Source organism: Ursus americanus, chromosome 6 (assembly GCF_024610735.1).
Source record: "Ursus americanus isolate L20-20 chromosome 6, mUrsAme1.1.p, whole genome shotgun sequence".
In the NCBI taxonomy this organism is placed as follows: domain Eukaryota; kingdom Metazoa; phylum Chordata; class Mammalia; order Carnivora; family Ursidae; genus Ursus; species Ursus americanus.
The window spans coordinates 24320142-24333107 of NC_142132.1; the positions used below are offsets into that span (position 1 = coordinate 24320142).

The 12966-nt window shown below is 54.0% G+C and overlaps 1 protein-coding gene across 4 annotated transcripts in view; it reads left to right on the forward strand.

Moving 5' to 3' along the window:
• ITPRIP (inositol 1,4,5-trisphosphate receptor interacting protein) overlaps positions 1 to 10997 on the forward strand; it is a 29921-nt gene extending 18924 nt beyond the window's left edge. For 2 of the 4 annotated variants that reach the window (XM_045803059.2, XM_087862730.1), the window contains exon 2: positions 1990 to 10997. In XM_045803059.2, coding sequence (XP_045659015.1) covers positions 2003 to 3661 — 1659 coding nt within the window. In that variant the 5' untranslated portion in view covers positions 1990 to 2002 and the 3' untranslated portion in view covers positions 3662 to 10997. The remainder of the gene's footprint in view (positions 1 to 1989) is intronic. The other 2 variants (XR_006780628.2, XR_015724736.1) reach the window with 2 other exon arrangements.
• The last annotated feature ends 1969 nt before the right edge of the window (positions 10998 to 12966 follow it).

Sequence of the window (12966 nt, forward strand, 5' to 3'; positions counted from 1 at the left end):
GCCGCTCCTTGTCCTAGGAAAGAAAAGCTGGCTAGCTTCACCCTGGACCTTTTCCTCACCCCACACCCCTTCCGGCCTGATGTCCTGCACTTTCTCCTGTCCTCCGTCTCCTCCTCAAGTTCACCTCTGAGGCCTGAATGTGTGTGCGTGCTGAATTCTGCCGGTGGACCCCGCTTTCGGTTCCTGCTTGCGTGTCCAGCTGTGTATGGGATGGAATCACATCTGAGCAGCAGGCTTTACCCACGTGTGGCAACTCAGCTCACGTACATCCCAGCCCTGCTGGCTAGAACCTGCAGACGTGTCTTTACCTGATGCCACGTCCCTGTTCCTTGGCACCGTTAGGGTAAGAACCAGAACAAGTGGTTTCAGGGGTGTAAATTCAGGGTTAGGGAATGGGGCTCAAGCAAAGTGGAGAAGCTCCTATCAGCCCGCACTGGCAGACAGAATGTCCGGGGGGCCCTCTGTGCTCTCTGCCATCCAACAGCCTCATTTGGCCATTTGTTCTCCTCGCTGAGGTTCCAGGCACAAAGAGGGCAGGGCAAGCATGGCAAAGGCCCGTTGTTACTTCCCAAGGTTCCTTCCTGGGAGGAGAGGGCGTGATGTAAGGCTTATCCTGTGCGACTGCGCCTGGAGGACTTTCACGTGGATGGTATTAAAATGCAGATTCTGGTTCGATAGGTCTGGGATGGGGCCGAGGTTCTGTGTTATCTGACTCCCAGGATTGTGAAGGGTTAGCCCTTCCCTGAAAGTCACTTGAGATCTAAAAAATCCGTTTGTCCTGGAGGAATGGAGTGTCTCCCTTCACAATTAAGAAGTCAGATTTAATGTTTAGACGACTCAGGAGAGGAAATCCAATGACTCGGTCACTCTGGCTGTCTCCAAGATTGCCCTGGGGAGAGACCCAGGAGAAGGCCAGGAGGTCAGGGTCTGAATTTGGGCTGAGGTCTTACGGATCAGAAGAAGGGGTTTACAGTGGCAGAAGACAAGGGCCCAAAACTGCTTCGGAAACACTTGCTGTTCAATGAGTCTGCGCTCTGCACCATCCACTGTGCCGTGTTCGCAGTCCGCGTGGGTCACCGCATCCCTCGGTACTGTGGCCTGCGCGTGCTCTGGCTTTCCTCTCGTCCAGTAGGGAAACTGGGTCTCAGAGAGGTGTGTTAACGTGCCCAGGGGCACACAGCTAATCAATGACAGGGATGGCTTTGGAACTCAGCCTTGTTCTTAACCACTAGGCTTTAATGCCTTAAGGAAAGTCACATTCACCACAAGGCATTCACTGGGAAGAGGTGGGTTGAAGTAGAGGAAAACAACTCAAACCGATTTAAACAAAGTTGGAGATATTGTTGACTTAGATGACTTTAAAAGTCCGGAGGCAATGGCTTCAGGCATAGCTGGATCCAGGGAATCTGCTTTTGTCTATGTTGGCATCTTTCTCAAGCAGACCCCCCTTTGAGGTCTAGAGAGCCTCTGGCAGCTGTGATCCTGTTCCCTGGCAAACTTAGTCTTTCTCCCATCGGCCCCAGCAAATCCCACCTCTGTGTCCCTCCCATTGGCCCGAGGGAGGTCCTATGCTCCTTAGTGAATCCACACTGTGGGGGCGGGGGTACAGAATAGCTTGGGCCTGCGTTATATGTTCACCCCTGGAGCTGGGGGTGGGGTTATCCCCACCCAAGCCATAGGACGGGGGCCAGAAAAGGGTTGGCTCCTGGGGAAAGTGCGTTGCTGCTTCCAGAAGGAGGAAAGCCTGAGCAGACAAACAGGACAGCCTCCACAAGTCGCTCAGCCAGGATTGCTGGCTTTCAGGGCTTTGTGGTTCTTTCTTCCAAGGCTATCCCGAGGCATGGGACGAGGGGAGACTGAAAGCTGGGCGGGAGAACTGCGAGACTTTCTCATCAGCTCAGTGGGACAGAGGTTAGAGTGAGGGTCCGGGGAGGAAGTGGCATGGAGGGAAGCTCAGTGTGACCATTGATCTGTCTCTCTGTCTGGCAGGAAAGTCCCAGCCATGGCTCTGGGGCTCTTCCGGGTGTGTCTGGTGGTGGTGACAGCCATCATCAACCACCCGCTGCTGTTCCCGCGGGAGAATGCCACGGTCCCCGAGAACGAGGAGGAGATCATCCGCAAGATGCAGGCGCACCAGGAGAAGCTGCAGCTGGAGCAGCTCCGCCTGGAGGAGGAGGTGGCCCGGCTGGCGGCCGAGAGGGAGGCGCTGGAGCGGGTGGCGGAGGAAGGCCAGCAGCAGAATGAGACCCGCACGGCCTGGGACCTGTGGAGCACCGTCTGCGTGATCCTCTTCCTGGTGATCGAGGTGTGGCGGCAGGACTACCAGGATGGGCCTTCGCCGGAGTGCCCGGGCGGGGACGAGGACGAGCTGCCCGGCCTGGAGGGCGCCCCGCTGCGGGGCCTCACCCTGCCCAACAAGGCCACGCTCGAGCACTTCTACGAGCGCTGCATCCGGGGCGCCACGGCCGATGCGGCCCGCACGCGGGAGTTCGTGGAAGGCTTCGTGGATGACCTGCTGGAGGCCCTGCGGAGCCTCTGCAACCGGGACACGGACATGGAGGTGGAGGACTTCATTGGCGTGGACAGCATGTACGAGAACTGGCAGGTGGACAAGCCGCTGCTGTGTGACCTCTTTGTGCCCTTCATGCCGCCCGAGCCCTACCACTTCCGCCCCGAGCTCTGCTGCTCCCGCCGCTCCGTGCCCTTGGACCGCCAGGGCTACGGCCAGATCAAGGTGGTCCGGGCCGACGAGGACGCGCTGGGCTGCGTCTGCGGCAAGACCACGCTGGGGGAAGACATGCTGTGTCTCCTCCATGGCAGGGACAACCCCGCGCGGCCGGGCAGCGAGCTGGAGACCCTGCTGTGCGCCGGCGACTCCCCGTACCTGGACACGCTGCAGGTCATGAAGTGGTTCCAGACGGCCCTCACCAGGGCCTGGCACCGCATTGCCCACAAATACGAGTTCGACCTGGCCTTCGGGCAGCTGGACTCACCGGGCTCCCTCAAGATCAAGTTCCGCTCGGGGAAGTTCATGCCCTTCAACCTGATTCCTGTGATCCAGTGTGACGACTCGGACCTGTACTTTGTCTCCCACCTTCCCAGGGAGCCCTCCGGGGAGACCCCGGCGTTCAGCACCGACTGGCTCCTGTCCTTTGCCGTCTACGAGCGACACTTCCTCCGGATGACATCGAAGGCGCTGCCCGAGGGGGCCTGCCACCTCAGCTGCTTGCAGATCGCCTCCTTCCTGCTGTCCAAGCAGGGCCGCCTGACCGGCCCCAGCGGCCTGGGCAACTACCACCTGAAGACGGCCCTGCTGCACCTCCTGCTGTCCCGGCGGCCGGCCGACTGGAAGGCCGGGCAGCTAGACGCTCGCCTGCACGAGCTGCTCCGCTTCCTGGAGAAGAGCCTGCTGGAGAAGAAGCTCCATCACTTCTTCATCGGCAACCGCAAGGTGCCCGATGGCATGGGACTCCCTGAGGCCGTTCGCAGGGCCGAGCCTCTCAACCTCTTCCGGCCCTTCGTCCTGCAGCGAAGTCTCTACCAGAAGACAGTGGACTCCTTCTACGAAATGCTCAAGAACGCCCCGGTGCTCATTAGCGAGTACTCCCTCCATATCCCCTCCGACCATGCCAGCCTGCCCCACAAAGCTGCTGTCTTGTAGAGCGTCCGGGACCCAGACGGCCAGGACGCAGGGCACCCCACCTGTCCACACCTCTGGGGGCATCTGCAGGCCCTGTCACGGGAAAATGGCGGGCTTTGTGGGGCGCCACGGCTCAGCCCAGCAGGGAAGCCAGGCCCCACGGCGCAGAGGAAACAGAATTTCAAGCTGGAAGCTGGTTTGCTTTCATGCCACTCGGGCCTCCTGGTGAAGTTATTGTCCGGGTTTGGTCGATCCTTTGCAGCTTACTTTTGGGTCACCACAAATGGCCAAGATGAGGACAAAATCCTCTCTGCACACGGAGCTAAAGACAACGCAGACATCGATTCGGGTGTAATTTTTACATCCCAGGTCGGTCTCTACTTCACTATCAACAGAGGGTCTGCAGGATGCTGACGGGGATGCGTGTTAAGACCCCGCAGCCCGTTTCCAGTAATCCTTGGCCCCGGGCATCTGCAGCCAAGGCTCTAACAGGGACAGTTGGAATTTTCAGCTTCCGTCCCCAGCCTGCACAGTAGGGGTCCAACTGCGGCTGCCATGTTTTAAACTATTTGGAGAAAAGACCTAGAAGAGATTCAAGGCCCCAAGGGGCCAATGTCTGTTGCACAGAAGTGGGTACTTGGTGGCAGAGAGAAGTTTCAGTCGGCCGCTTATTCAGCTCCGTGTCTCACTCAGGGTGCACCCCCTCCCCCAGTGTGCTGTGCCACCTACCATGCTGGGGACAAGCTCCGCAGCTGGTCTCTGACCATCCATGTGCTGGGGGAGGGCGGACCCTGAAGGTGGAAGCTGCAAGAGACACAGGGTGACTGGGGTGAAGAGTAGAACCTGTCCTTGGGGTGCTGGGGTCTGCCGCTGATGCCCAGTTCAGAGAAAATGGCAGAGCTGAGGAGTGAGAGAGGGATGCCAGAGCCCTGAGTTTTCCTCAGCAGGGTCGCAGTCCTAGAACCGAGCATGCCGGGAGGCAAGAGGAGACCCAGCTCCGTCCGTTGGCCCCAAGACCTGTTCACTCCAGCGGGGCGCCCTCCCTGCACAGAACCCCCCTTTCTGGAGGGGCCTTGGCAGCCGCACAGATGACCAAGACCCGAAGAGGCTCAGCTGACTGGGAACACGCAGGGACAACACTGCCGACCCAGCCGCCAAACCCCAGAGAGGTCACCTCGGCACTGCCAGCACTGCTCGGCACTCCAGGCCTGTGTAGGGGGGTTGGGAAGCCACTCCTCCACTTGTGGCTTCGCTGGCCCTTTGGGATTTCCTGCCATGGTACTGCCTCAGTAACCCTGCAGCAAGCCGAGGGGGAGGCGAGAATGAGCGCACCCGAACCAGCACCTGGGTTCCCCTCCCGGGTTTCAGCAGGCCAGGCCTGCCGAACCACATACCCGTTCCACGGGGATGTCAGGCTGCCGAGGACCCTGTCCCTCGCCCAGGGGTGCTCTCACCTGGCCCCAGGGGTCCCGGAAGATGGACGGTCTGCCTGACAGGGCTCACTTGCTCAGGAGGCTCGGCCGTGATGGGGCCCTGAGGCCGGTAGCGACCCTTCCGTGTGAGCTGGAGTCGGACTGCGCAGATGTGGGTCTGTGTCTCCCCGGGACCCTGGCGGCCGGGCTGCTGCTGGGAAGGGTCATGTCCACGTGGCCCCCAGCAGTAGCCCCAAGCCCCCCATTCAGTTGTGTTTGTTTCCAGAATTCGGGGTGAATTTCCGTATTTATTATTGCCCGTGCCTTGCCTTTCCCCTCCCCCTTCATCCTTATCTTATTGTGCTTGGAGGAGACCCCACAGCCAGGAACCAGGTCCCAGAAGCCAAGACCAAGCCTGAACCTCCCTCGGCTTCCCCTTGGCTTCCAGGAGAAAGTTCACTGAAAAATTACTTTCTGGCCTTTTGTTTATCCAGCGACGACAACTCGGCGGGTCAGTGGGGATCTTTTGTGCGCCAAAGCTGCTTCTGAAGCAGAAAGCAGCAGAGCTCTCGGTGTTTCATGCTGCCTTATTTATATTAAAGGAAGAATTAAATTCTTGCAAGGAGTAGAAACTGGTCACAGTGTTTGTTTTAACTTCAGGAAGTCTGTGAGGTTCCCCGGGCAGAGTTGGGGAGCAGGGAGGGTTTCCTGTTGACCAGCGGAAGCTTTCACTTGCTTTTGAGTCTTAAGCTTTCAGGAAGCTTTAAAAAAAATAACAAAATAGAACCTTTCTAGCCCATCTTTGCAGCAGCCTACAGAGTTCCAGAAGGGGAACGTGGGGGATGCCGGCACAAGACCTTCTTTCACAGAGCTCAGTGTGCAAACATGTGGGAGCTACAAGGAACACGAAGCTTTTGGGTTTTGAGGAAAGAGACTGTCTTCGAAAGAGGCTTTCGTCCATCCGGGCATTTTATAGGCCTTTGCACTGAGGACACCCAGGCCTCTTTTTCTGAGGAAGCTCTCTCCTTTCCCAAGCAGGCTTGATCCCACCCCACCGGGCATCTGCTCGCTCGTTGGGGAAGGTGCCGCAGACCGCATCTTGCCGCATCTCTTGATGGTGCTGAAGAGGCCAAGACGTCGATTAGGTTGGGAAGGGCCACAAGAAAGATGGGAACACACTGCTGGCTGGTGCGAAGGAGGAGCCCTGTGAGAGCCTGCTTCTCCGGCGGCAGCCCCGCACTACACATGTGCGTGTCCCCCGGGTGCGGGCTTCTGGGCCACACTGCAGATTCCCTGGAGTCTCTAGTAGGGGTCCAGCCCAGGAGTCTGTATTGTGCCAAGTTCCCCGGGTGATTCTGAAAGTCCAAGAACCGCCACTCCCTGGGGGATTCGGGGTTAGGCATTGCCTGAGAGAGCTTCTCAAAGATGGGTGAGACTGAGCTGGAAAAGTGTTCCAGCCAGAACCGTGGAGCGAGGCGGGGAGCGTGACAGACGCAGGCAACATTTAATAGCACTTGCTTTGTGCCAGTCACCCTTCTATGTGCATTTATGTACATTGACTCGTCTCATTCCCATGTCAGCCCTGTGCCGTGCGTGCTGTTAATGTCCTCCCCATTTCCCAGAGGGGGTGCTCCGGCACGGAAGGGTAAGTTGCAAAGCCAGGATTTGAACCCACGCAGGGCTGGTATATATGCTGATAGATACTGAGAAGTTTTAGCAAATGAGTTCGAAAATGTTGGGGCTGATCACAGAAAAGCCTTCAAGGCTGAGCCAAGGTAAATTTGAACTTCATACAGCAAGCAGCAGTCATCGCTGATTTGTGAATGCGACAGTAGCTTGATTTGCCCCCAACGTGAAGTCCCTGACTGTGTCATCAGTGCTTGTGTTAGGTGCTGCGGGGGTTTATGGCCGGCTTCCAGGATGGGTGGGGTCAGTGGTGACTGTGGCAGGGTCAGTCAGTGTCCCGGAAGTTCTAACTTAAGTCACCTCATCGGCCATGATTCAGAACATTCTCATGCTCCATGCGGTCTCCACCTCATGGGATAGAGATGGAAGGTTGTTTGGTTTGGCCAGCAGACCGGGAGCAGAGAGAGCCAATAACCCCTTGACTTGTCCCCACCCCACTTCACCCTTCTCTGCCTTGCCCCCGGGCCCCCGCCCTGGAAAGGGCATCTTTTAGAGTTAACTTTTCTCATTGCCATCCAAAAATAGCTTGTTTTTCTAACTAGTTGCTTTTTTTTTTTATTTTATAAAAACAATACAGTCATGATAAAAAAATTCAACCATTGACAGAAAAATTAAGTAACAGATAAAAGCACCCAGCCCTTACTTCTCCGTCCATTCCCCAGCCGTAGCTGATACGAGGTTTCTTGGGCATCCTTCCAGAATTTTATCACATGTGTGCATGCATCCCTTTCCCTTTTTACATAAATTGCATCATACCGTCTAACTTTTCTTGGATATCATTTTTCAACATTTGGTTCTACCGTATTTTTCAAAATAGCTGCTCCCTTACTATCTCCCTGTATGTACGGATGTACCCTAATTTACCCAGCCTCTCCTGAGGGACACTTAAGTGTCTCCCCTTTTTTTGCTCTTCTAAACCCTGCAGTGAACATCTCAGTGCGTGAAGTCTGCGTTGACGTGACCCTCCCTTCTGATAACTGCTGTGATAGGTACTCACCAACTTGGTGTATACAGATTCACCACCACATATCTTACCGTAAAAGTAAACTATATTGCCCGGGTTTTAGTCCATCATCATGACTCCGGAGGGGGAAAAGGCATTTTTAACCAAGCACTGAGCACTACAGCTTGAGTTCTACCCTGGATCAGGCAGTATGTGGGGAAGAGAAGTATAAGACGAGGGCTCTGCCGCACGGACGTGGGTCTATTAGGAAGACAATACCGATGGCCAAGACGTAAGCCAGAGAACAGTAAAGAGCGTGAAGTGATTGAAAGTGCAATGCTGTGGCTCTGAGGCCTGCATGGCAAGAGGGAATTTGAGAACTCCCAGATGAGCTTTGGGTTTGGGCTGTAACGGTTTCAGCTCCTTTACACACAGGAAGATGTGAAGAGCCTCCCCAAAGAAAATTGACTCAACGTGATTGTTTTTCTGTCCCCAAATGTGTGTGTTCTGTTCATTTGGGCCCCGGGGCTGGTTTATTTCCTCCTGCACAATGTAGGGCCCCTGCTTTCCTGGCGTAAGTGGCATTTTCTGTTCCTTTGATGTTCCTCTATAGCCCCACAGAGAAACCAGAGAATAAAGCTGTCAGCAGCAAACTCTCTTCCAGCAAGATGGAACCACATAAACCTCAGAGATGTTCAGGGACAGAACATCTTCTTTCCGTGCTGGGCAAAGGTAGGTCTTAAAAGTGCCAGGTGAGGTTTGCAGGACAGGGGCGGGCTCGGAGGTTGGGAAGAATTTGGTTCCATCTGTTTCTTTAAAACCCACTCATCAGTGATCTTTTAGGTCTCTCTTAAGGTAACTTTATTTAAAATAGAAACAAAGCTAAGACCCACTTCCTGCCACTTCTCACAGAGCCCCCAAGGCCTCACTGTTCACTTATTTCTGGAGGGTACACTGGACTCTGTTGGACCAAATGTCTCTTAGGACAGTGGTTGGACCTCCAGTGGCGGACAGTTGTCTTGCGTCTCCTCCGAAAAGCATGGCTAGCGCTGAATCAGGCGCAAGATAGCCCAGCCAAGGACAATGAGTCAGCCCATACATACCCCTCCCCCAGGAGTCTGGGGCAGCCAAGAGACCGCAGAGACCTCAAGTAGAGCCAGATGCAGGGCCTAGGAGGTTGGTGGCCTTCTGCCCTCTCGATATCCCTCGCTTTGTCCAGACCAATTCCTAGAAGCCCTCTCCACACATTTGTGTCGTCCTTGCCACATTCTACAATCTGACCAGGCAGGGAAGCGACTCAGGCTCCACCCATCCAGAACCACACTTAGCAGCAAGATCACGCAGCCTGAATGTTTCATGATCCAGGGAGAGACGAGGAAGTACGGACCCCTGCCCTGCCTCCACGCACCCACTCAAAATGGAGACCCATGGGTGAGGTACTGCCCACTAGTCCCCCAACATCTCACATGACAAAGCCATGCAAAGACCAAGGAGCCTGAGATTCCAGGCCGTATAAGTAGCACAGGGGCTGAGAACTTGGGCTCTGTGTTCAAATCCTAGCTGCGCTGCGTTCTAGCTCAGCAAGTCTCGTAATTTCTATGAGCCTTGGATTTGCCTCAGTTTATTCTATAAAATGGGGATGATACTGTCCACCTCATAGAGCAATTGAGACGATTGAGTAAAAAGGTCCTGTGTGAAGCACTTAGCTTAGGACTTGGACAATAAACTGAAAGAAAACAACAAACAAAAACCATAAACAGAAGGTTTTCTATTCTGACTCTGCCTTGGGGTTCCTTCCTCCACACACCGGAAGCCTGGGTTTTAGGCTAGGGTGCCGCAGAGCCCCAGCTAGCTCTTCCTCTGGCTTCCTGGTTAAGCAGCTCTTGCTGCCACTGCACCTGGGATGTCCATCCCCCACCCCACCCCACCCCTGCTGCTATCAGATTGTCCTAGATAAAGTCCTCAAAGGGGCCTTCCTCTCTAGCAAATGAATGGCCAAGTACCATTTTATTTTAGGATGGAACTTTGAAAAGGATTCCTCCCTTTACCATCTATAACGTTTCTATTTATCCTGGTACCTTCCTCCTATGGCAGAAATGCACAGAAACATGCAAATACACACACACACACACACACACACACACACAATACACATGCACACACCCTTTGAGAGACTTTCTAAATCCCTGAGCATAACTCAGATATTCGCCGGCTTTGGAAGCATAAACCCAGATTTATCAAAGGCTGCTCCTGCTAACAGATCACCATGCTAGTTTTAGAAACCCCAGTCTTGTGCTCCTAGGAGAGGGTCTGCTCAGGCTCCCCTGGGTGGGCTGCACGTCAGAGCCTGCCTCGGTTGCTTTGTCCTGGGCCCAACAAGCTTGCACAAATGCACTTTGCAGCCTGCCCAATGCCAGAGAGCTGACTCTTGATTTTCAGCCACACTGTCTGCTACCAACAAGGAAGCAGGCCTGCCCGGACCCTTGCTGTCTGGAAGGGGATTCTTGCAGTGCTGGATCCTTGGAAGAAAGTGACGAGACCGAGTATTCCACAGTTCTTGCCTGGCGTCCTTTCCCTGACCAGCATGCCCCTGGGGCGCCTGTGTGTTCCATGCAGCGCTCAGACTGCCTAGTCACTGCGCAGGCCTTCAGTCATTTCAAATCCATCTTACTTAAACGCAGTCCAAGAGGGCAGAGAAACAAGATTCTGGGTACTTCTCCACAACACGGGAAAGGGTATTTATTTTACCATCATCAACAATATGGCAAGATTTAGGGATTCAATGATCAACTGGGCTTGGGGAGCTAGGAAGGGGAGGAGAAGAGACAAAAGTCCCAGCTTCCAAGGGCTCACAGGTCATTTGAGATTAAACCTACACTCATGGAACCAGAAAACACTCCGAACTGTGTCAAGCCATGTGCGATGTAGGACATCTTGTCCCACAAAGTGATGGGAGAATGAACACAGAGGTCAAGTTTGATCTTTTGCCAAAGTCTCGCCATGGTAACAGGGTTGTCTGCCACTCGCTGAGCATTTACCTGGCAGGCGCTGAGCCCTTTCATGGATGGCCCCACGATTCTTCAACAACCCTACGAAATAGAAACTTAATGGTCCCATTTTACAGATAAGAAACTGATGCTCAGGGAGGTTACGCAACAGAATTTAATGAGTGGCAGAGCCAGGACTTGAGCTCGGGATGTCTGACTGAACAGCCCTATTCTTATCCACGCTGGTACACTACCTCTTGGCACAAAGAATTTTTATCTAAACTTTGCAAGAGAAAAGGCTGGTTAAAAAAAAAAAATCAAAAACAGAGGCTGCTCTGAGGAAGACTGCAGAGTGGAGGAAACAGCATTCGCAAAGGCTCAAGACCTCTCAGTAGCCAGAGGTGAGCAAAATGTTTGAAAAAACCAATGTCCAGCCTTCCAGGGACTCAAAGAGGAAGATGAATGGGAACTGAGTCTCCTGGGTGGGCATAGCGTTGGGTGTGTGCAGGGAAGGGAGAAGGCTGGAGGCTAATCCACAAGAACCCCCCCCCCAAGGTGGATATTTGGATATTTGTGAAGATTTTAGATAACAAATGGAACCAGGCCCACATAAACCACCAGAGTTAAGCTTGGTTCTAAAGGCAAAGCAGCACAGAACCCCTACATCAAGAAGGCCACTGACTTTGACAAAGGAAACAAGGACCAGGCAAGACATGAAAGTGAGGAATTAGTGAAAGAGACACCACCCCTCACCCCCAGCCACTGCCACCTGCCACCAAAGCTCCAGAGAACAACGTGGAGGCACCCGCAGAAGACACACTCCAGCTTGTACCTTATAATTCAGATTTAATGCACTTGAACAGTTGGTGACTGCGTTGTCTGAGATCAGAGAAATTTAGAGCTAGAAGGAACTTCAAGTAACACTGAGTCACCATCTCCCCTCCCCCTCCCACCGCCACCAGCACGGCCAGCTGTCCCAGCCACCCCACCCCACCCCAACTGCGTCTGGATATCACTGGACTCGGCCCAGATGGGCTCCAGTTCAGAACCTCGAAGAAAGCAAGCTTCACAGGACCTCCTCTGGTCGTGGATTCCGATGTTAACCTCATGTATGACAATGAGGCTCTTTCAAATGCTGTGATTCAAACTATTTTTCTCTTTTTCTGCTCTGCAGGACATAGAGAACAGCTTTCACCTTAAATCTGTAGGTTTAACATGCTTTTATAAGATATATACCAATTGTTAAAAGTGGTTATCTCTGACACGAGATGGTAGAAAAATTCCTATTTTTTTTTCATTGTTGCATTTCTTTTAAAACCCTGATATATTATTTCTGCCGTCTCCCACAATAAAAGACACAGTATTTTAAAAGCTCCTCACGGAGCATGATTTAATTGCCTCTTGTCTCCAGGCTAAATCCTTGTAGTTTTATCCAGAGGTTGACAACCGAGTCCTTGGCGGGGCAGACGGGTGACGCAAAGGAGTGAGAAGGGAGACGTGGACGGCAGTGCAGGTGACCAAGGCCAACTACAGAAAGCACGCCTGGCCGAAAGGCATCCACACCCCAAACTGGGCTGTGCGCCACCAGCCTGCAACCTCTCCCCACGAGCACGTTTCTCATCCTGTGTAGCCTGGTTTTTCAAGCTTTCCAAATTAGTATGTAGAGCCCCAAACAGAACATCTTTGGTTTTGGTCATCCAAAGACATGCCATTATCTGTTGTGTCAACAGCGATCTTGGTCTCACGCCAAATACTCGCCAGCACACAGGATTTACACCCACAGAGACCGATCAGTCCCCAAGTCCTAGCAGAGGCTACGGGGGCGCAGCAAAGAAACGAGGAAAATGTGACTCGCAGCCTTGACTCTGCACTGGCTCAGGGACTGTGGCAACGGGCACAGCAGACTGCCCGTGTCACGTGGAGCCTGTTCTGGCCACCAGGCCACCTCACCAAGCAGGCTTGCTTCTGTCCAACTGGCTCGAAGTCACACTGGGAGCTATTTACATGAGTCCAAATCCACCCAGAGGCAGCAGATGGCGGGGCCGGGCTGAGACGTGGGGAGAAGCTGGGGTGGTTGGGCTGAGTCAGAGGCAGGGGCTGCAGACAGCTTCTCAGTGGGCACTGACAGCTCAAAACATCACTCCCACCCCTGCCTGGTCTGTCGCACGGCCGGGAGACTGAGAAAAGATGAGGCGTGAACACAGCTGAAACGATCACAGGCTGATCCCTAGACCCTGAGATCAAATGGCATTGGACAGGCCCGTCCCACTCCTAGGGGGCAAGTGATAGAAGCTTCCA